The sequence below is a fragment of the Myzus persicae genome, unplaced genomic scaffold (genome assembly GCF_001856785.1).
Source record: "Myzus persicae strain clone G006 unplaced genomic scaffold, MPER_G0061.0, whole genome shotgun sequence".
NCBI classification, from domain to species: Eukaryota; Metazoa; Arthropoda; class Insecta; order Hemiptera; family Aphididae; genus Myzus; species Myzus persicae.
The window spans coordinates 365,509-392,164 of NW_019101697.1; the positions used below are offsets into that span (position 1 = coordinate 365,509).

General features: G+C 27.9%; 1 protein-coding gene across 1 annotated transcript in view; it reads right to left on the reverse strand.

Moving 5' to 3' along the window:
* Nucleotides 1–7,387: 7,387 nt before the first annotated feature.
* The window catches only part of LOC111030181 (ly6/PLAUR domain-containing protein 6B-like), a 62,775-nt gene continuing 43,506 nt past the window's right edge, over nt 7,388–26,656 (reverse strand). Inside the window, exons 2-5 of the mRNA XM_022309572.1 lie at nt 13,796–13,944; nt 11,143–11,226; nt 10,955–11,085; nt 7,388–8,296 (exon numbers count right to left, since the gene is read on the reverse strand). Of these exons, the coding sequence (XP_022165264.1) occupies nt 8,084–8,296; nt 10,955–11,085; nt 11,143–11,226; nt 13,796–13,919 (552 nt within the window). The 5' untranslated portion in view covers nt 13,920–13,944 and the 3' untranslated portion in view covers nt 7,388–8,083. The remainder of the gene's footprint in view (nt 8,297–10,954; nt 11,086–11,142; nt 11,227–13,795; nt 13,945–26,656) is intronic.

The window sequence follows — 26,656 nt, forward strand, 5'->3', positions numbered from 1 at the left end:
AGCCGTATTATAAAATTTCTTGGTGTTTTTGAAAGCTTCACCAATAACCAATTACTGTATGTGGTGTAGGTTTATATTTTTAATAACGTTACATAAATTGAGTAGATATAACTGTGGTAGGGTAAATAATTTTGTAATAAATTATTCTCTCCACTTGGGACTTAGTCCGTAGGTTTACGTTTATTAGCATTCAAAATGTTCATTTATCCCCCCTCCATTTGTAAGCTAGGGAATTGTAACCGTCATCAAAACATACTATGTACCTATTTAACAAATTTAAATATTTCATTGATATTTTATGATTGTATTCAATTCAGTACCTAGGCATTATCTATTAATATATAGATACTATTGTAAGTATGTATCATTTAGATGTTTTCGCAAAGTAGATAATTTAATTTAAAATGTACCTTCTATACTAATTTTCAGTAGCTATATTAGATTTGTATCAAACATATCAACTAGGTATACTGTAATTATAGTGTGCTAAAATTACAGTGCCGATTGAAGAATAAATATTATGTCTTAGAACATAAGGAAATTTTATTCAAAAGAAAAATAACTAATATGCATCAGACGATTTTAGTTATGTACCTAATTCAAAATATAGGTATTAATTGAAAAGACTTGAAAATTGGCTCGTGATAATATAATTTAAAATCTCATGTATTAAAATATCATAGGTACGTATTATAAAACTAGTGTGGGAATTGGCCGGGCACCGGTCAGTAATTCCTTAGCTATATTGCTTTAAAACAGGGATGGCAAATCCATGGCACGTGTGCCCGAGGTGGCATGCAAAAAGATTTTGTGGGCACTCGAAAATTTAAAAATCGACTACGCCGCGGGAACTGCTTTCGCATAGCTTATTCGAATACTATAGCACCTATAATAACCTATAAGTTAACCTTTTTATACTAATACATTAATTATACAATCAAATTATAGTATAACAAATTATAATATTTTTACTATTTTTTTCATGGCACGCTCTAGAAAAAAAAAGGTTATTACTAATTTTGGGCACGCAGTGTTGAAAAGGTTTGCCATCCCTGCTTTAAAATAAGGTATAGGTACCTAAAACTGTAGCCACAATAACGCGTGTACAATTTCACTAAATCATATGTAAAATTGAGCGATTAAACCAAAACATGATCTCTGAATTCAATGGTGTACCCAGGTAATTTTTCAATTGGGGGGGGGGGGGCTAAACAAAGTAAATCAGAATTTGATATCTGTTATTCTGTTACACTACGTCGTTATTTCTGTAGGTATATTCTGTAACCTTCAATGACCTGTACAAAGAATTGATAATATTTACTCAAAATGTTTCTTCAAAACCGTTTTTAGAAATATCATGGTTTGCAGGTACTTTTCCTTTGATTACAAAATAATTATACCATAACACGGCCAATTTGAGGGGGGGGGTGAATCTCACTTAGTCACCCCCGAGTACTCCACTGTCTCTATATTCTTTTTCGATTTTTTTAGTTATAGTAATATCTGTCAAAGGAACTAGAATCTACATTCCACGTAAGGTAGGTATAGATATGGTATGTTGATATAATATAAAAGCGGATGTGCAGTGTACACAATTGCAGCATAAGTTAAGAGTAATATTACTTTATGGAACAATGCGCTTAAATAACATAGATTATTAATGTTGATATTTAGATGTCAATATGCCGATGTTTCTCATTACCGTATCGGTGTGGTGTACGACCCTGTTTTATTTATAATAACATTTTAGTGGTCAGTATAGCAACTTATGTTTGCCAATTATTTATTGTAACTGTTTGACTATTCTGAGTTAATTAATGTGTGTTGTGCAACAGTTAACACCATTATATAATATGAAATTAAGTAAATGTAATCGTAATAATTTATGTTACTGTAGGAATCAAAAATATTAAATATATAGGTAAAGGTAATATAGGTACTAATATTACGCGTAAGTTTACCAATGTATCTAAATTTCTACTAATTTAAAAGCCATAATATTATAAATTTAATGTTTGATATCTGTAGACTGTAATTTCACGAGTCATAATTATATTCATTCATAAATGCCTAAGGGCAATAGATTACAACGTACGTATTATTATTTATCTGTTCGCATAAGTTTAAAACGTCTGTGAAGTGTGAAGTATGGACACTCCGCTGCAGTCACGTATTATTGACCGTCGTGTATATGATATTATGATAATATAGTTATAATAAAGTATTTTTATTTATTTTTTTAAAAATTACCATCAATATTTTTGGATTGTTATTGAAATGAAAAAAGGAACTTTTGTGTAAAAAAATGTGCAAATGTTATTAAAAATGTGAAAAATCAACTTATTGAAATTAATTGTTTTTATTATAAATTCGATGGTCCGTGGCTTCAAAGAACATTTTTACTGGGGTTCGTGTGTTACAAAAGGTTAAGAACTGCTTGTGTAGAGAGTGAGAGAGAAATATTGAAGAAATATATAAATTGATATTATATTACACTCGTCGATTAAAGCATATGATATTAATAAACATACACCACATACGCACACCAATACCTATACCATATCTGTGAGTGTGTCGCCGAGGTTTTGTGGACATGTAAGCCAGTGTTTATTTTATAACATTATAACGTACCTAATATTGAAACAGTAGACTGTTTTTTTAGCCTTGTGTATTTATACCCTATATTTATATCCGTGTGGGTGTGTGCTTACTGGGCTGGCAATAATTTGGCGTAAATAATGTCAAAAGTTTTTACGGTTGAAATGTAGTATCTGTAGTTTTTACATGGAGTTAAAAATTTCAGTAACCAAACGGAAAATCTACAAATAAAAACTGTTGGTAGCTACCTATCTATATTTTTCTTCTTCAATAATAGTAAAAAACCTTAACTTTGTTGAACATTTTTGCACATATAATACAGTAAGTACAAATAATACAATTCTAACCAATAGTAAGGTAGAAATGTACAGCACTACTACAACAACTATAATGGCACACACACACACACACACACTAAAAACTAAGGGGTTTTCTTGAAGGATCACCCACGAGGTCAATGTAAAAGCGGATTATGCTCAATGATGGTCAATATACGAAAGCATTATCCCAAATTAATTCAACAAACAAATTTGAAAAAAAGGATATGAAGCTGTTTAATATTTTTATCATCGGTTTTTATACGAGCATTAAGTTGTTCGTAGACGACGATGAACCTCGACCTAGCGTAACTTCTCCGGAATTCCCGGAATATCGAAAAATTCAAGGGAATAAATTATTATTCATTAATTATTATGCTAATTAAAGGCGTATTTCAATTAGATATTCAAATGTTTTGATCAAATACGATATATTATATGTACACCTAGTTGAATTATTAGTGAAAAACAAAGTAAATGCAATTTTCTTTTAGTCAATCAAAAATTAATAGTAAAAAAAGAACATAAAAAAATGAGAATTGTGTATTCGTGCACAGATCTTTTTCATTGGATTGTAATTAATTATTATGTTCAATTTATTATGAAAAATATATAAATTGATGAACTTTAATAAACTAAAATTGAATAATGTGAAACCGACTTTGATAATATTGTGTTGAATAGGGAAGAGAATGTACACCTTGAACTTTTAATCCGCAAACGCATACAACTATAAACGTACATTAATTATTTAGTAGGTATCTACATACCTAGGTATTTAATTATTTAAAATATCCATTTGTTATGTAGGTAAAATACTATAAATAACATATTTAGCCATTTAGGCTGTTCCTACTTTTAAATTCAAAATCCTAGTCGTGGTTTCTTACATAAGTTTCCTCTGGTAAAATGTTTGATAATTTTATTTTAGTACCTAGCATTTTTTTTAGGTATAGGTATACTCTAAATGTCCACGAAATTTCGATGCTCGGAGAAAACGTGTTTGAAGAAATGTATTCTGTTGATTTGGTTTATTTTGAAGGAATTATATGTACTATGTAGAAATATGTATAGTTAAATAAAAGCAACTAACATTTTTCCTCTTGCGGGACTTGGATATTAACTATAGTTCAATTTATCAAACGAGAAACATAAACAAGAGTGCTTGCAAATATGTACAAATATCTTTTTAAAAAGCGCTTTTCAAATGTTGTAAGACTTACATAAGTAATATTGAATTTTGTTAAACCTCTTATTTAAAATCAAAATATGTAGTGATGTCAATAAAAAAGCGACGAAAGCAAAAATGTATCGTGTGTGGGTTACTCTGTTAGATGTAAGTATAAAATATAAAGTTAAAACGTGACAAAAATCCGAAGTTAATGGTCAGGTATTTGGTAAATGTTAACATCCAAATGGCGTTTATCACATCGGTAATAACTCAGAATATTAGCACAGAATAACCTTATTCTAGCAGTAATAACTATTCAATGGTTATATTATATTAAACCGTGTCACAGTGAGACAGTGTTGACTCTATTAAGCTACAGTCTATCATAAAAATTAAATGGATACTTGAAACCCAAGACCTAATATTTGTTTTACAGACTTTTCATACTTGCGTACTGATTTTATGACCTACCTATCAGCTTTAACAACCGGTTGGAGATTACTAATAGTTAAATATAACTCTTAAATAGCATACAATTGAAGCGATTTCATATCTACTCAATTTGCTGACATCTATTTTGGCACAGATACCGTTTCTCTATTACAGTGGACTAGTGGAGCCCAAACTTTTTTTGATCCATCACGACCCCCAAATTGATTTATTTCGACGAGGTTGCCTTACCAATATTACATAATTATATTATATTATGCATAGTATAATGTACTACACTTTTTTATTCAGAGTTCAACTATTGGCGGCCCTCTATTCAAGTTTTGGGACCCTCAGGTTGTGAAGTACCACTGCTCTATTATATTTTAAAATATAATTTTAACTTAAAATTATAAATTATACCTAATATCAGCAAAAACGAAAACAAAATTATGATAAACGGCTTAATTTGTTGTTTTCCGAATGCGCCAACCCATGATTAGCATATCGTACCAAAAATATTTATGAACACGGTTGAGCAAATATTTCATTCATTGAAATTTGAGAAGGAATCAAAACGCACAAGTGTTAAAATAGCCCATAGGTTCAAGTAATAAGTATTAATATCACAGTGCAAAATGTATTTCGGTGGTAATTTTGGTTGACCTTAGTTAAATTTATTCCGGTAAATCTTGACCGCCAAGGGCCCAATACGAGATAAATTGTTTGGTATTGGTATCGTACATATATTGTAAAAATAAAAAATATTTTAATTATTATGAATATTACGAGATAGCTACCAGATTAATATAATATCACACTATATTATACTCACGAGCCGGTATGGTGCCTAAAATATAGGCCGTGCACACTCCACGACCCAGCGTGCTGCGATCACGTAATTTCGTTTGGGAATATTGTCATTTTACTATTTTAGTGATGTTAATTAATTATTATTCCGCGACTGCGACGAACGTCTCTCAGCGGAGTCGTGTCAAATGGTCTTACTTCTTGCGACGATCTTCGAGTGCCTACCCAATAAGTTTTTCGTGCTATTTGATTATGCGCAGACAGACCTGTCAAGGCGCGTTTCGTCCGCATAATGCACCAGAGACCGTTGTCCGCCGTGCTTTCCAGGGTATACACCAGCCAAAGGGTTTAATTTTGTGTAGGCAAACATTGACAGTAATGAAATAAATTATTATCGCGATGGTAGTTTCCCCCCCCCCCCGTAACAGGCTTATATTATATTACGATATCGATGACTGCAGGCCAGCGGGCACCGCGGCGGCGATGACAAGAGTCCAACTACATTTTTGAGCTTATATATATAGGTATATCATTATTTATTATAAAAACCGATTTCAGATTATTTAAATATTTGTTTAACAACCTCGGGAAATTATTATTTAATGCAGGTTTTCATAATGTTATAATATTATGTTTTGATGTATCGACATTGCGTGATTTTTTTTATTAATGAAGTGTATAGGTAGTGAAAATTATAATTTATTTATGTCCGATATTACAATATTATTATGCTACGCATAATAACGCAGTCGATTCGTTATATGTGGCCTTATCTTTAAACATTTGATAAAACGAAAAATTACAACACTGCTCCTTCACGAGAATGGTTTGGTTAGGTTATGTTAGGCCAGCATGTTCAATGTTGTGCACTGGATTTCGCTCGTCGGAAAAATTAATTTACACGTCATATAGTTGCCCGTTCATATATAATATATCTGCATGTGTGACTTGGGTCAACATTCTCTTGGGGCTACCACCCATTTTATCGTGACATTTTGTCGACCTCATTATTTAATATTATAACTTACAAGTTATGGAAACGTAATATCATAACTCTACTCTGTAGTTCTAAAATCTGTTTCAATACACGTATATAGGCATATAACTACCCACCTAAATAATGAAACTATTCAGCTTTATTATTTATAACCCTTTAAAGTTGAGGGGAGCTAAATCGTATGCTAAGCATCTTTTGGATAGGTATACCACATTATTAATTACAGGATTAACCATTATCATCATGGTGTAAGTCTTTGTAAGATCGCTTGTTCGTTGATATAATATTATATACCTGGTATATTATACTTTACAGGGTGTCTCGTCATGTTTGCCCCTGTAGGTACGTAATAATAATATTTTTATACCGATATTGCCTGCCATCTGTATTAAAATAATATACGATATTTTACTACCTGCGGCGTCTTGCCTAAAATATAAGACTTTCGTGTTTACCTGAATAATTGATGAAAATTAGTATTACAACTTAAAATTATTACCAAAGTTATATCTTAATCAATTATTATTGGTTAACTATAATTTTTGAAAAATAAAATATCAACATTTTTAAAATTTATTTGGACAAACGAAAAAACTACTATTAACTATAAATTATTATAATAATTTTAAATGGAGATCATCTCATAAAGTATAATAATTTTGCAAAATATGATTAGATTGTTTTATTTTTCAAATGCGATAATTTGTCGTGACTTTTAAATTTTACATTTTAACTTTGAATATAAATTCTTTTGTGTAAAGAAAGGAGCAGAAAGGTCGTCCTTATGCTATAACAATGTATACATTATTGTGATAATCAATTTAAGGTTAGATATAAAATTCAATTATTGAATTATTTATTTATGTGATTAATTTTAATTTTGACGCCATTGACCAAATCAACCAGGTTTACTTATTTTTTCTCATCGTAGGTCTTATTTCTGTTAGGATTATTGTATTTATAAAATGCGGTTCCTGTATTAAAATAAGTACAAAAAAAAGATAAGTTTATTATATAGTATCGTTTATTTTATGTTATAACAAGAAGGTTAAAAAAAAACACAAAACTTAGTTCGATTAAAAACATTTTCATTTTCAAATAAGTAAACAAAACGATGAACTTTTTTTGTTTATACTGAATAAGTATGGACAGAGCAAGAAAAATAAGCCTTATGGATGGGTTACTATGAGTATTTTTTTTACAAAAACTTTATGAAATATATCTTTTCTTAATTTATTCTGTACTGCATATTTATATGGTAATTTAACTTATGTCAAAACTATCGATTACTATGATTCCTAAGGGACGTATAGACCTTTCTTATAAAACAATTTACCCGTACTTTGATATATTGTGTAGCGTAACCTATCCATTATTTTTATAATCATTCTTATATTAGTACAGATTCTAAAAAGTTTTTACCACGGTTTAAGTTTAATATTCAGATAACAAGAAATGACTACACTTTTAGTTTCCAAATAATGTATTTTTGATCATTCTGTTTCGCTCTGCCCACCTACATTTAAGGTCGTAATGTTTCCACCGAGTATTATCTGTTGGTGTTTAACTGTGAATAGGCTATACACAGGTGTAAACTTGGCGTAGTTTAAATGATTAATAACTACACAAGTTTGAAGTTTGTTTGTATTGTGTTTGTGTATAACCTATACCACAGCTAAATCTAAACTCAACTACATATAATATAATATTATTATTGAGGTAACGGTTAAGATATAATATTTTATATAAATGTATAACGATCTAGCATTGCAAAATTGTGGTCAATAACATAAGAAACAATAATAAATATGATGCAACCGTCAGTTGAGTGCATGGTACGTCACTAGCGGACTTTGTTTTCGGCCCTTTGGTAGGATTCATGTGATGTTTCCGTGTGACTGTTACCACTGCATTTGTTTGGTTTGTTGGCACGGTCATGTTGCAGTACATGTCATCGCAGCAGGATACGCACACCTGCGAACAATAATCATTGTGTTTATTGTGTTTTTATAATATTATGTATTATCCAAAGTTTTGATTAAAATTATTGTTATTTCATTTTGACATTGCAAAGTTATAGTTTTAGCTACACAAAGGCGTGATTTCGTTCAATTTAGCTGCAGAAAAATTAAAAAAAAATTTATCTGCAACGTTTTAAATTGTACCCGATAAGTATAAATCTATAGCTACAAAATCAATCGTTATACTCTTGCCATTATACACAATTATCATTCTTTTCGAGGACATTTTTTTTTTTTTTTTACTAAAATTGAGTGATTGGTTCTTCTATTTATACGTCTTGTCCAAAACACACATAGTTAAATTAAAGAGCAAAATAAACATATAAATAATTAAAGAATAATACTACTGGAATTGACTTGGTGGTATGACCGGTGGACGGTAGTCGCGCGTGTTGCCTCCAAACGCCACTGATTGATGGTGCAGCAAAATAATGATACTACGTACCAATTACTCGGCCTTTACAAATTTCAGACCATTTAAGTGCATGGTCTTCTCCCCCCCCCCGGGATCACCCTGATAGCATTTGAAAATATATGTGCTAGGTACGCACTGTAAGATTTAGATTCTATAAAAAATATTGATTTTATTAGTGGCTGAAGGTGCAATAAGTAGCCACGTGTCTTAAAATAGCTTTAAATGTGCATTAAGACATTATTAAAATAAGATTATCCCTTGCTGGATTCGTGAAAAAATATAAATAAATACTTGTAAACAAAGTTGGCTGGTGAAGGTACTAAAGACAAAAATATAGAAGAGTCAAATATAATATTATAAATGTATGATACTTGGTATGCAGAATGACGTACAGTATAATATAAACTACTCTGGAAATTGTTATTAAATACTAATTATACATTTTGTATAGATATGCAATTATATAAACAAATAGTATTACAATAATATATTGTTGACTTCATGGGGCTTATATACAATTTCTAGAAGAGGATAATATTATTTATACTTTCATCTTATTAATTATTTAATATTACTTACATTTTTTTTTTGGCGACATAATGTTATATCGTACTACAAAGGTACCTATGTAAATAAACTATCAACATTTTTTTGTTTTAGTTTGTTATTTTTTAAGAAAAGATGGTTTTAACAAAAATAAATATATATACTATGTAGGAAATATGTCTAAACATAAATTGTAAATCTATTTTATTTCATATTTTCATCCCTTTTATATTAATTGTTTAGGTGAGGCAAGGAAATTAATAATTAATAGCTTGTAGGTACTAATGAAATTATTTTTACAATAAATAATATATTTGAAATTCATTTTTTTATTGATTTTATATTCCTTGTTTAGAGCATTTTTATATTGTGGTTTAAAAAACTCAAGAGAGGAACTATTGATTGACAGGAATATGTAAAAGTTATTTTTAGTGGCACTTTATTAGTTAAATTGCACCAACAATAAGAATGTAGCTGATAGTGAGTTTTAAGGACAGTATATAGTGAATACTGAATAGTGATTGATTAAAATGAACAATGGACAAAAATCACAATGGAGTTTTTTTGTTTTTCTTCCGGCCATCTATTTGATGTATAAATCCCATCCACAACATCTTACCTTTCCATTTTATTTTATCTCCTGACATTGCATCGATTTATTATTATTTTTGTCTCTTTAAATCAAATGTATCTCACTCAGTTTCCATTCATCACTTACTACATGTCCAAACCATATCCATTTTTGTCAACACATACCTTTATAATCTATGATCATATTACCCTATAGCCTATAGTACTATATACAGGCTAGGCTTCCACCCATGTTGATTTTTACGTATCATACAAATAAGTATTTACTATTTTATTAATGCACAGATGATATTTGAAGTCAATAATCATAACGTATAGGTAATAGCTAGTATTTGCTAGTATTCACCATCCTAACGGCCATTTGTGCCTACACCCATATTTGATTTTCATTAATAGAGAATAAAATAATAATGTTTACGTTATAGGTAGTCCATTACAAAATTATTACATCAGTCTGGTGGGTACTAATCTTAAGTTACTGATAACTAAATCAATATAATTAATTGCAATTTAGTTAGCAGCAATGATATTGGAGGTCTTCCTCCCCCATTAATACGTTTAATGTATCCGTTACCATCACTAATGGAATAATTTTCCAGCTAAAATCGAAATTGAAGGAAAATCGCTCGATTTTTTGTATTGATCGTTCTCAATACATTAACAATAATTATTTAAACTAGAAATAACATCTAATATGTTGACACATTTAAAAAATATAATAAATGAAAAAAAAAATAACTCTCAAATTTGTCATCCCTAATTTTTGTTATCACTAAATTAGACGGAAAACTAATAATAAATTACTCAATTTTAATTGCTGATGATTATTATATGAAATAAATAAGGGTTAATGGCCTAACTGGGCTATTCTTCACCTGGCTACACCTATATATCTATATTAATTTAATATTATGCATCTTTTTAACTGTTTGTTTACATTTTTTCCTTAAAAATTGAAAGCATACCCACATAAAAAAATGTTATACAATGCTGAAGCACTGGATAACACTTAACTATTACTAGTACTATACCTAACCGTTATAGTAGTAAATAACTTACAGTCTGTCTGTCAATGCTTAGACAACCGACAGTGGACGGATGACATTCTGTTCGGTTAGCACATTTTTTGTTCACAATAACACTAGATCCAGTTGAATCCATTATGTGCAACGTCTGACAGTAGTCTAGATCTACGCCGGATACATAAATTACTTCCACTGGAGTTTAAGATTAAAAATGATACATACCTCGAGCACATGGTTTATCGATGGCATATTGGTTGCATGTCAAATTGTCTGACACGTTTACGCAAGTGTAGCAAGTTAAATTTTCTGAAATAATTAAAGCAATCTATAAAATAAAACATATACAATTTTGAAAATGTAAATAGTGTACGTTTTCGTGTCAACTATAATTTAATATCAATCTGTATTCTGTACAATATTATGGATATTCATTATTGTTATCATTTATTTAATTTTTGTTTGTATATATTTAAATAAGCTGCATAGGCCGGAGCAGGTTGAAGTATGATTTATAACTTTATACACATATGCCTAATACGTAAGGTGCAATTCTATCTCATAATATGTATTTGGCTATTACTCAAATTGGCTACTTGATATTTAAATTAGATTTGAAAAGAATATGTGTAGTACAGATGACATAGGTAGTCTATTTAAAATTTATTTATTTTTTTTTTTTATGAATTTGACAGTATATTATGAATATCACCTATTGGAAGCAGCATGTTTTTTTATAAGTTAACTCTGTACCATCATCATATAATAGTTACGTATTATACCTCATGATAAAACATAATATTAGTCAAGTTATGTGGAAAGTGTAAACTTTTGTGAATAAAAAATTAAAATTCAAGTATAAATTGAGAATTAAAAAAAAAATCTGACCCTGTATTTTTAATAAAACGTTTTTATAAAACCTAACGATGTGATCCATCAAATATTAGTGTAAGGAAAAATTATATACCATAATTATTATAATAATAATTAAAAAGAAAATAATTAATAAAAATATTGGCATCGATGTGACGTTTTTTTACATTAACTTGGTTGTTAATAGATTTGGACAGTCATTATAAGTTTCGAAAAAAAATATTTTTAGTGTTTTTTTTTTTTATAATTGGTGACACTGAAATTGGCAAGCTTAACTTTTTCTATATCTGTTGAAATATAGAGATTTGTGAATTCAAATTTGGACATTAAAATGAGGCATGTTTTACTGGACTAGAAACACTATATTGTTAAATTTTATCATAAGCGTTGTTAGTTGTAAGCTGTAACAATATATGCTTGAGGGTTAATTGCTTTAAGGCATCCTAAGCATACTTAGAGTCTTATTCTGCGAAGGAGAGCCTTTGTTTTATTTTCCAATCTAAATGAAGGAATTAATCTCAAAATAAATTAAAAAGACAAGAAATCTTGTATTTAAATATTTTCACACAGGAATATGTGTAACACACTTGGGCTCTGTTATCACCAAAACTTTAATACAATAATAAGTATTTCATCATATTTAATAATTATTTTATTATTGTTTTTAAAAAAGACAATAGATTATTAATTTGAAATAATGTTTGTTTAGATTTCCATGGGACTTTTATGGTTTTTTGAGTATCTAGACTAGTTTATGAAAATACAAATTAAAAATATTTATTCTAGAATTTGTTTCAATCTAATCTTATTATAAAGTACAACTATTAAGATGTTGAAAAATTTTACCTTAACTATTAAATTATATTTGGGTGACAAATTTAATATAATTGTTTGAGTTTATTGTATGTTTCTAAAAATAAATTGTTTTAAAAACATTGTGTGTGTTTTGTATTCTGTTTGAAGATTCTTAGTCGCAAGAGAATTACATTGGTTTGACAACCATGTATTTTGAGTTTAGCTCTCGAGAAAAGAACCTTTTAGGGTAGTAAGACTATTTCAAAAGTTTCATGTAACATATCTGTCGATAGAAATTTAAATGGAGTTCCGTGGCAAAGAATGCACCTTTTTTTTTCTTGAAAAAAAAAACGAAATAATTTAAATTTATGATTAAATTACAATTATCTGTGTAGGTATTCATTATTTTGTCATATTTTGGTTTACATGGAGTAATGTTATAAGTTTATAACATCAGACAAGTTTAAAATCTTTATAAATATTGTATTTGTACTTTTAAAATTTATGGTACCTATATAAAAATAGTTGTATAGTTAGTTTGCATGATGTCCAATAATGTATTACCGTAATACATAATAAACCACATAAAATTCATAAAAGTTAAGTCTTAATTAAATTATTACTCATTAAAACACTGCTCTAATACCTCTAATTAAATGAGTAATGAATGTGTTCCTTGTCTGAAATTATGCATGTATAATATTATCATTGTTCTTTTGTTTACTATACACATAACTAAGAAAAATATTTAAGTTACTTTAATCAAACTCATCTTATGTCTTTTAGTCAGAACATTCAAAATGGTTCGTAAAAATAATTTGAACTGTTAAAAATAAGTAATAATAGTTAAACATGAATTACTAATAAATATACAAGTATGAAGAATTATTAGTGTATTAAATGTGATGTTCAGAATTCGGTGTTACGCATTATTAAATAGTATAAAAAACAATAATTATAATAATTTATATTAAACAATTTTATATGCGAATTGTAAGAATATATTGATTTAAAATCGTCACTAGTACCATTCATTATACATTTTGCGTTGTGTATCATGTTTTCCTCGGATTAAGTGTGAGTGTGTGACACATTTTAGAGAATGCTTATTTGAATGTTTGATTAGGGTTTGTACTTTGTTGCTAAAAACCTGCCATTATCCACAAATGGACGTTGCAAAATGGCTTTACATTGTTTACCAGTGAATTACCTTCTGTCATGTTTTGTGTGACAACCTCGGACATTTTGGTATCGGGACTCAGCGGTCTGGCCACGCAACCAGATAATAAGGCCCATCTAAATAGTGGTACCATCCACGGGCAACCATGAGGCATACCTCTGTACGACCCCAAACATTACCTAAAACAATCAAGAACATTAATTTTAGATTTTTAGCATAAATAATGTATTGCCTTAGATTTATATCAAAATATTTTCATCTTAGTTATTCATTTATAGTTTGTTTGTGTAGAAAGAAAGTTCTGAAAGTTGTGGAGTATATAATACGCCTATTACGTTATTATATTATAATCAGTTAGTTATTTAAACGATCATATTATACATAATATACATTGGACACTGGAAATTTAATAATTATAGTAGTTGAATAAATTACAAACAATTTCGGATAAAATGTGCATCCATTTTTAAACATATCTATTTAAAATATTTGAATTATTCGTTTCAAATTAAACGGTCGATCATTTAAAAAATAAATTATCTATGTAAAATGTGAGGTTTTATATTTTTTGAATAGTGATGTACTAATAATAACATTTGAGGCACTCTGTACTAGTTCAATAATTTATTTAAGTTATAATAATAGTTTAAAAAAAAAAACTAATAACTTATTGATTTAATGTGATCATATTTGCGAATCCAATAACAAAATAGTAATTAATTAAATATGTTGATACCTATGTCGTTTATAAATAAAATAACTGAACTGTTTTATATAGGTATTCGTGTTTATGTCTCTCAAATGGTTCAATAATCAATATGTTGGGCATGGTCCTGTGTTCACACAATGTTTGGAATTATTCATGCAATAGTGTTTAAACTACATATAATTTAATTAATTATGCCATTCACTAGTATTGTAGCACTTGAGTTAGGTTACTTAAATTAGGACAGCTCGTTTTTAATAAATCGGACAAAATATATCATTCTGCAGACACATATTTTAACACTACAATTTATACTTTATAGTCGTACATGAAGGAAATAATTTTACATTTTTTAAAAAATATCATCAATATCTTTTCTAAAAATATAATAGTATACAAATTCAAAAACATGTTCACAGCAAAAATTTGCGATGCATATAGCCTTAAAAAAAAAAAAAAAAATGAAATCTAAACCTCATTTAATTTACTATAAAAAATGTTTATTTTTTTTGTCTGTGTGTCAGATAGAATTTGTTCATTGGCCGCCATTTGGTGACCTTTTCCCTACGCTAATGTTAAAAAATGGAACACTTTACTCAAATTAAAATTATATAACTATATCTTATTAATATTTTTATATGAATGATGAAATAAAAGTCTAATGACAAGGAAGTCATTAGTAGTATGCCATTTTTGTGTAGTTTTATATGAATCGGAATCATGTTGCAACTATTAGTAATTTTTTTTTCATACCTTTTATGTTTTCATATTTATAGAACTTATCGTATTAAACTTATCTTGCTAGTAGTTTATACTATGTATTAAGCGAACCTTGATGTACTTTATGGTACAATTCTAGTTTTAATTACCTTAGCAAAAGCGAATTAGCTTTATTTAGTTTTTTTTATTATTACCTTCATCGTTATTTGATATTATAACTGTATAATACATGCGAACAGTTATTGTAAATAACAATAATAGCCATATAATTTTTTCGCTAAAAATGCCTACGATAAATTAGTCGTATGCAGACTTGAAGTGTTCCACACATACACATTTTATTTGCTTAATTTTTTGTTACGTATATTATATATCTAACAAAGTTGTATTTATATCGAATAATTATTATGGCTATTAGCTTAGTCTATTATATTATAATTTGATTACAACTTTCAAGTAATACATGAACTAAATTAGGTATTGGTTTTATAATGTGTACTTTTTTAAATACAGTATTGCTAAGATAGGAAGGTTCTAAAAGAGCTTAAAAGTTTCACACTCTGCTTCAATATTGTTAGAGTATAAAATTAAGCATAAGCAGAATATTTACTATAACATTTTTTATTTTTTTGAAGTTCGGTACATTTTGAAAAGTTCAAATAAGTAGAAGACTTATAAGCAAAACAATAATGTGTGTTTTAACTATTTTAAAGGTTTGGATAGCTAAGAATTTATTTCAAATATAATGATTTTTCATTGCTTTCAGTTATAAAGACGCTTGACCTAAATTACGTGTATGCCTTTTGTTAAAAGCTAGATATAGCGCTTGTTCAAAACAAAAATATTTCTTAAGTCCGTTATCGATTTGAAACAATAGTTAGATGATTAAAAAGTGATTTTTGGAATACCTTAGTAGGCTTATTAAGACATAAAAAAAAAAATAGTGAAAATATAGAGAAAGTTACAACAAACTCATTTTAAATAAAATTAATTTTATCGTTATACTTATAACGCAGACAAAAGTTAATATTTTTTTTATTAAAACACTCACTTTGAAATATAAATCATGTTATAAACTTGGCTTTGCTTAGATTTTTATTGCTTTCCAAATGCAATTTATGATGATTTATTAAGGATTTGAAATTAAAAAAAAAAAAAATAATAATATGCATCACTTTCTTATAGCGCAGCGAAGAGACACTAATGACAAATGCCCAGTATCTGATTCGCTATTTTTTTGCATTTTTAAAATCATGATATTTTTTCATAATAATATACAATTTTCCGACTTGTCAATTTTTTAAAATTGTTTTTCCGTTAAGTGTAATTAAACATTTCCCACTGATGGGCTACGGATACGAGGCGAAAGTCATAGACTTAAGTGTTGCGTGAAGATTAACTATCGTCGTTGTCGCCACCGTCGAAAAGTTTTCAACAGAACCTCCGTGTATAATAGGTCGTCGAGGAAAACTAACTTCTCAATAATTTAAAGGTATAATGTGAAGTGAGAGTGAATGGAGGGATTTTGGCGACAGTTTGCCAACAGTTACACGTCGTTATTAGTTATTACCATAGACTTTGGATGGTAACTTTTGACCACGCGTGAGAGAATGGGCATACACAATATACGCGTACACTGCGCACACCACGTATAATGCATAATATTATAAAATATTATATATACGCGAGCATACTTGAGGGTTGGTGCCATTGCCGTTTAAAAAGCTCGGCTTATTGTTGTAAATTTCTACAGAACAATATAAAGCTGTTATCTCAGTGTATACAGTGTAATATCGCGTATTGTAAGAGAGCATTGTATCCGATTATAATATTAATAATACCTACTGCAGCACTATACCTATACCGTGTTTCTACTACACGGGCACACGCGTCGGTCTAATGAAAACACATGGTCGCCGCTCTCCTTTTGTTGCTTATTACGCGATGATGGCCATAACATTTTAATCTGCCCCGCACTTTCCGACCGACTTGGTCATCCTTAAACGTTTCAAACTTTGTGTAGTAATCGGGTCATCTGTTGTCGGTGAATTATTTATTGCCCCGCTAAGGCCACCTTCCACCTTATCGTTTTATTATGTAAATCTTTACAAACTTCAACCCAATTATATAGGTAAAGCCATACAGGTAGGTATTGGAATATTCTGTATATAGGTGTGGCGTGCGTAAAATCTAATGTCGAGTCATTGTTAGTGCAAAATTGGCCATATTACATTCCTATACTTGATAATATTTATTATTTATTATTCACGAGAGTGCAGTTACCAACATTTTATCAGACGACAATATTGTGTTTATGTACATACGAAATTATGCACGTGTGACAAAATATATCAACGACGGTTATTGACAACACAGTTTCAACGTGTGAATCTAAATTTTTAAGTACGAGGATAATTTAATCTTGATTATATTGTTAGTTTCTGAAATAAAGTGTTCACTTCTGCATTGTTTTAAAATTGTTTCTTCAATAATTCCCATTAAAAGTGATTTATTTCAAAAATGTCTGTACTGAAATTTCATTAATTTTTAGAACTAAATATCAAAGTATTCGTTAGAATCAACAGTAGGTTCAAATTCAGTAACTAGTAAGTATAGATTAGGTACATGTGCTGTTTTGTATGTACACCCATTTAAACTATGTGTACATTGTGTATATCGCTATGACATACCTACTTTCAAACTAAAATCTACATGAATAAATATTCCTTTGTAATAAATTATATCTTAGAATAGTAAACTTTGGTATACATTATTACTACAGTCTATAACAATAATTCGATTTTTAATTTTGTTAGTTTTCTGTTTAACTTTTATTACAGTCAGTTAAACACTTTACACACGCAAACATAACACGTGTATACATTTAAAAGTATCTATGTCTGTAACATTATCTGTTTATATACATCACACAATTTTATAGCTTAAGCACTCTATCCATTTTATAGCTAAGCTGTTCAATTTAGGTAAATATAGACTGTTTCAAAACTAAAATTTTCAAGAAGTATTAATGCTAAGCTCTACGTACGATGTTTCCAATATTAAAACTACCAAGGTACATATATTAAATAAATAGCTTATTTTGGTCATAAGTTATAACTTATAACTATTTAAAACATATTTTAAACATTGAAAAATGTATTGAGTACTTGATTAACAAGTCTCTTGCAAATGTGGTATTAGGTTATTTACCTGATTTCAGTTTGGCATATAAAATGAAAAACGATGCAATGAAGCGATGTTTAATTTGGTTATAGTTTGGAAAGATAGAGATAAAAGGAATTTGCTGTCATGACATAATACATATAGGTATGTGATTAAATAATTTACTATTCTATCTATACTATCTGCTTGTATAACATATTTATTTATGTCTAGAAAGTTGTAACATCTAAAATGTCATGATTTTGAAACTAATTGTAATCTTGGTTTTTTTGGGTGATTTGAAAAACTATTCTTCTACCACATAGTAAATAAGGGAGACGTTCTTAAATCAATTCATTCTATACAATTTCTTTTGAATTCTGTCACTTTCTAATTTGATAAAAATAATGTGTGATAAAAAATATTTTTGCAGTTCTTCTAAACATTTTGAATTATTATTAAACACGGATGATTCTATGGAGATAATTTTCAAATTTATTTTCATGAAAAACATCAAAATAGTGGATAAAGAATGCGAGAAAACGTGATTATTATAAGGATTCCGACCTTCACTCAATATTTTTTCAAATAAAATAATGTATTTCTGATTTAAAAAATAATATAAAGACACAATTCGTCACTCAACTCTCAGTTTTTTTAAAAGTATGTTTAGTGTATAATTTAATGGTACCTACCTAATTGCTTTAATATAAATGCTTTATGTCTTAATTTGTTTTATGCAGAATTTTGTTTACTTCAATAAGAAGACTTAACAGTGAAATTAAGATTATTACATTTTGTTATTTAAAAATGTACATTAAACCATATTTCGAGCAAAAAGATTTTGATTTTTTTGTTGCAGTTAAAAAACCAAATTTAAATCTTAAGAAAATTGGATAATCATATGTAAAATAACGATTTCTCAACAAATGGTTTTAGTTTTCATGTTGTACACTTGTACTTACCTAATTTAAAAAGTATAAATCATTGAAACTTGAAAAATTATTTTAATTATTGTAACTTAAATTATCTAACTATACATATTATATCTAATTAAATTTTCAAAATATTTTAATAAGTCTAAGCTATTTAAAGTTATTTAAAATTTTAAGTTTTCATAAAAATGAGTAGACAAGGTCAAAAGGTTATATAATTTAATATAAGATCCTACATAAGATTTTTTCTGAGTAATAAAAAAAACATTTAAAATCCATAGGTATTAATGACTTTTTTCTATAACTGCTTGAAGTAAAATTTTCTCAAAATTGGATAACATATATTATACTAGGAATAATATTATTCATGAGTAATTGCAAATTTTACCTGCAGTACTATTATTTATTATATTTTATTATCCGTATGACATTTTAAAATTATTTAGATTAACTTTAAGTTAATTCCAATTTATACCATGAACTTCAAGTCATTTTATGGTGAGGCGGTATTGACTGAAAAGTTAATAATAATGAAATAATATTTTGATACAAATACATACTATTTTAATATTAATTAATAGTAAAATATATTTTATGTTTTTATCAAAAATCAATTCAACCTACGGTTCGACTAAAAACACAAATAAAAATAGTAATTTACTATAATAGGCTATTACATTATTAGCAATAAAAATAAAATATACTTGGAAATTAGTCTGACAGACCATCTCCGCTCAGCATTGTTTATAGTATGGAATGATTTACAGTTGAATTCAAATTCAATACTTCTATTTCATTCATCTACTTAATTATGAGGTACACTCGACACCTACTCTAAGACAGAGCTGTTACCTACATGCGTTTTTTTAACCAGGTACTTATTCAAATCGCAATATTTTCATCAATTATTATTATTAACGCAGGTACACTTCAGCTTGCTTATTGCTTAGTGGTTTAAAAAATATTATTTACTTGTGACATCAATGCTTATTATAAATTTAATTATTAAAATGTAGATACCATAGTAATGCAATAATGATAAGTGAGTAATAAAGAAACTATTTAAAAAATAAAAATTTAAAGAAAAATAAGTTTGTTATAAAATAAAAATTATTTAATGTCGAATAATCAATTATATTTCAATATTAAACAAATTATCATCTTCAGCGTTTAGTTTTATTAAATCATTTTATTAACAAATCGTTGTTCGTAATAAGACGTATTTATCTATATATTTGCACATATTAATGTTTACATTATAGCTATCTACTCTTTTTTGAGCCTAGAAAATTATCACCTTACAACGAAAATACACTGGAAGTACTTCAAAAGTTTCATCACAAAAACTTTGTCAGTTTCTAAATATTGAAATATTTTGTCTCATCTTTTTAAGCATCATTACGTTTCAAAAGAAACGAGCAAAAATCAACTGTTTGCGTTAAATGGCACTTTGAAAACACTAATATCATCCATCAAATGTACTATTCAACAAATGACTGCTATTTATTTTCGAGATTATATCATTCTGTGCTTAAAACGTTATGTTTTTGAAAGGTAAGAGGTAATATTTTTAGTTTATTTATTACCATAAATACAGTTTTTTTTACATTTCAATAGGTTTCATTGGATTATTTTTGTATTAAAAACTTAACAGTAAAACAAAGTTTATGATTTTTCCAAATGGAATGAACTTTGATTGATGTAATTAATTTATATTTGTTAAATGTAAAAAATGAACAGTTTAATCAATCAAATATAATGTTCCACATTGTAATATTTAAACTAAGTTACATTCATGAAAAGTACTTTAAATATTAAATTTATTAGAAAAGAACGTCAGTCATTAATACGTATTAGAAAGTTAAAAATTTTAAATTTTCCATTTTTGGGTGATTGGTATAAAGTTACTGTTTTTACGTCATTATCATTCTACAACTGAGTTACGTGTTTAATTCTTATAGTTTTTTCCATAAAGCATCAATAATCAACTGTATGTTATAGAAAATTGTCCATCTGAGCAATGGAAATTACAATTGTAGGATTTAATACAATTTATTTCACAATATGCGACTTTTATAATTTATTAATGATGATCAATAATTATATATATTAAAATACAGTATATGTACATAGTATATTTATTCTATAATAATTTCAAACCTCGTTTCAGGATAAACGCACTTTAAAAATAAACTATATTATAAACATACACGTTGCATAAAATATTCAATGTAGGTTGATAGGTACTCCATTTACTTTTTTTGTCCAAAGTCTATCATTAAACTAAAATATAATATACATTTAAAACAAGATAGATAATACAGTAAAAACAAGATAATATAAGTAAATAAGTAATAAAAGTTTTTAACCTCAATACATGATTAATAATGTCTATAAAGTATTTAACCTCTCATGCTATGAGTAAGGATAAAAGGGTTTGATGGTTAAACGAAAGTTTGTGTTAAATCGTCAGATCTAATAAAAGAGATACAAGAAATATTGCGCCATAAATTGATAAAAAATATAATATGTAATTCCATTAAAACTATTTGTTTTATAGTTCACAACTGTTTTAGATAAATATAGTATATATAGCTGATTTATAATATTAAGAATATTAACATCATATAAAATATAAATTCTCCTTTTTTTTATATGCATAAAAGAACAGAAACTGTGATAAAGTCACAGAACATTTTTTTAGTTACCTACTAAAAGGTCTTTGGTGAAATTAATATAATTTGATAAAAAAAAAAAAACTATGTGTCTTATCAATTCAAATATATTTTTTGGTTGTTGGTTATAACTCATGATATAGGTAATTAATTTATAAATTAAAATTTGTTTATTACCTATATATTACTTATTAGTTATTAGTCATATTTATAAGCTTCAAATTGGTAGAGTGTACAAATATAATATCAAGTGATTCAAATTCTTCATATAAAATATATAACCACTGAATAAATATACTTAAAACATAATATAGGATCAATTATAATATTATCAATAGATGCTGAATTCAATTTTGTTTGCCAATAAAAATAAAATACCATTTATTATTCACTGTAGGTATATTATCACTTATTTAACAAAAGCTAAACGCTAAAAGGTAATTGGTAGTATTGGGCAATGATAGAATTACAAAGCTTTTTAAAGCTACAAATATTTATTATGGGTAATATTTTGTTAAATATCATGAGTAAAAAAAAATTGTTTTCTCTTTTTTTCAAAAAACCAAATTCTTTTCTTACTACCTATGTTCTATTTTACGAAAATGTATAAGAATATTCAAACACTAGTTTCCTTGTGTAATTAAATTTGTTATAAAATGAAGTTTTAAAGTAAAAAAATAAAATTTATTATATTATATGCTCAACATCTCGGTAACGTACAAATCCGGATTAAGTATGTCCGATGTATAGAATTCTATAGAGAAAGCCAAATGCACACAAATAAATCTCTTAGACGTCGTATAACAGTAAAGTTGTTTTCTTATCGAATGTATATTGATTGTACCTATTTAGGAGTTTTACTGTTAATACTTCAAAGTTAGAAGTAAGATTCAATCACTCTAGGATACAATATCATTATGTTTCTAATATTTTATAAATTGTATAACTACAATTTTTAATTGTTTCCCTTTTAAAAATGGAGATACTCGTATATTCATGATGAGTAATATGGTTACTTAGAATTACTATTACTATTAAAATTACTTTTCTTATGTAAAATATAATGTATACTAAAAAAAATTAATATTTATAATATCCAAGGTTGTATGTAAAATAAAAAAATGAGCGTATTTTTTTGTATCATTTTTCAATAAACCTAGAAATGTTTTGTTCCAATTTTAATTAAGTTTGAATATATTGTACTTCTGTCCTAAAATTATAGTAACTACCATTTACAATTTGCATGTGTTTTGCAACAAATATGAGTAGGTATATTTGTATAAGTACTATTCTGCAAATTATAAAACTTTGTATACAATTTAAAAAAAAAAAAACTAATGATCACAAATGTTTTTAAACTTTTGAAATTTGTATGTATTTTTATTATTACTTAGGTACAACATTTAGTGTTTTTCCTCTATCACTTTAGAAAACTTTTGTAGGGTCAATCCAAAAATGGCAAGCTTTGCATGTTTAATTTTTGTGAATCTGATCAATAATCTATGATACTTTGTTAGTAATATCGTTAAAATAATACCAACGTCATAACACAAATAATATTATGCAATATACAATACAATATGTGATATGATGTGTGTGGGTTGTAAGTACCCACATGGCCACATAATATAATGATATGCACACATAATGATTTATTAATAGCGCACATGATGTACGTTATATTATGACGGCATAGGTAACGCCGTATTATCTGTATTTATACATAGGTAATATCCGCTGAAAAAACGTTGATTTGAACGACACAACACACGTGTTATATGTTTTAATGTACAATAAATATAAATATTATGTTATATTAAAATGCGACATCTGTGACGCTGCCTTATGTTACAATACGCACCATTACAGTTATATCTATATCCGATGTTTATTATACCGGATGTGCATAAAGTGGAATTTGGGTAGGTGATCGGTGATGGTCAAAGGGGAAAGGGATTCACGGGGTTTTCCATTTACAATCGACTCATACTCCCATCAGGCAGTTTGACATTGTGTTCTCGTGCTATATAATATATTTATATGCAACAGAAAAGTGTCATTTGGACATATATACGGGCAGAGATTGAAATCACAAACTGCCATCATTCCGGTCCATCGATAATAATCTGCGTATTGTGAATTGTGATCGGCGTGCAAAGCTTCCCGGCTGCAGCTCTCCGTTCAAAGCTCGGCCAAACAAGTTTTTGTTTACCCTCCATTTGCACCGTGCACTATTAACCAACTGCTATTTTGTTTTTCGAACCTTTTTACATTTATATATTTCACCTTGTCCCGTTAAGGAAAAACCTCGAAAAACACGTATGCTGCAACACGCGGCCTTATAATATCGTGCGAGTGTTTATTTACCAAGAGTATTTTATTCTGACAACGAAACGACTAAAATGAGTTGTAATAAAGCGCAAGAAATATAGAGTTTCTCATAAAGGCGTGAAAACAAATAAATTTAACATTAGTATTTTGCATTTTTTTTTTCAAATTAAATTCCAAGCAGAATAAAAAAAAAGCGCTCCAAGCACTTCAAAAATATAAACCACTCCCTTCGGAGACGTTCAAGTGTCTTCGGTCTGGAATCGCAGTGAATACTTAATACCATTTTTACGTCAGGGGACCTTATAAAAGTTAAAATTTACAATCGTGTTGAACAATAATGTAGTTCTTAAAGTGAATGGCATAATTTTATACTTTCTTGCATGGTCCATAAGTGGAACAGTGGTTTTCCACCTGTTTATAATTGTTTTACATCTAACAGGGTAAGATAATCTTACAATGACTAGGGAATGACATTTAGGGAATGACATTGTGGTAATAGCTTGCACCAGTTCATTAAAAAGATGTAGTGAATTACTTGTTATAATTGGATAGGTAAATAAATTAATTCTTAGAACTTTTGTATTTTAACTTTAAAGTTTTAAGTTATAGTGAATTTCAATAAAATCAGAACGATATAGTTCGATGTTTTTACGTTATTGTCTATAATAAATGGTTTCAAAATTATAGAAAACTACCCTCTTTTCCATATCCGAACCCTAATGTGTACACAAGAAAGGATTGAGTAATATTTTCCAGATTCTGTATCTAAATTTCTGTCTTAAAGTAATAATGAAAAATGGTGTAGTGCAGTAAAAACATTTCTAAAGTTAATGACTCCTATGATAAAAAATAATAGTAGAACTCTAGTTTCTTGCTGCATGCGCCCAAGTGAGAATTATAAATGAGTGTCCAGTATATGTACTTCATATATATTTTAACACTTTTGAAGTAAACATTTCGAACCATATTATAATTGGTATGTTGTATAGGTACCTAAATAATATATACCTTAAAATAGATGAAAAAAAATTTAATATGGAAGTTCTTGTCTCGTCGACATAATGTTAGTAATGAATGAGGAGATTTACAAAACCCAATTCAATGTACTTACATATAATTTGATAAATGTGGAACCTATATGTTTCAATATAGTATAGACTATAGAGCATAGAAAATATTACGACAGGAAGTCTTGTAATCGATTTTGTATGAATACTAGAAAATAATGGCTGTATTGCTAAGATTGGGAACTGTTTAGTATGATTTGATTTCAAGTGTAAAATAAACATTTTTGGATATTTCAGGAAAACAATCAAAATAATTTACAAGATTATTTTATGATTTTTATCGATATATTTTCATTATTATAAAGTATTAGTTGTATTACATAACTGGCGTTGCCCGGGGACAAATAAAATCGACATCGTCACTCTACCTGCGGCGCCGCGGCGAATAGTGTAATAAGTAACTTTTTTCGCTGAGGTGGACCAATCGCAAACAAAAATAAACGAATATGTGTCTATGATTTTAATATTATTAATAGCAGAAGCAACCACCCTAAAATGACGGGTTCTATCTATATTATCTAAACTTTCATTAAATCGTCAAAATTCGTCTAGTATTTTTTTATTCTATAAGCCTCAGCTTGGCTTTATTTGTATTATATGGATGTAATTCTGTGCACTCTTACGACCCAGGATCCCAAATGATATGGGTGCCCAGTTCAGTATCAATATTGGTCAAACACTGTATATTTGCATAAGTGCCATTTAGATATAACCCAACTAATAATAACATCTGTATCAGCCGACTATTTACCATAATATATCTATCCATTGTTTCCGTTTTACTTCGGTTGAAATATTAGGTACCAAAGGTTTTTTTGTCAAATTTGGTTGACAATTATACACCTTGTCTCTATTCTCTAATATATATTATAAGCTGTCACTCAATTTTACATTTATATAAAATAGCTTTATTAGTTAAAATGAAAAAATATAATACAATACAGACTATTATATCCAATCATAATAATTATTTTATTATCTAAGCCTAACTGATGCCGACAATAAATTTATTATAACCAAGAAAATATTCGATTTTTCGTGAGACAAAACAAAATTCTTGTATGAGATACACTTTAATATCCTGTATAGGTTGAAAAATGTAACCTTCCAAAAGTCTCAAGATATCTATTGATGTAACTTTTATTGAATAAGGTCCATCCTTTTGAGTCTCTAGAGGACACAAGAAGAAAGAAATATTTATTTATTTCTAAATATATTAATTTTTTAAAACATATATTATAAACTCATGATATTTGCATAATGTCTCTCAGGTATGATTAGGTCTTTGACTTACA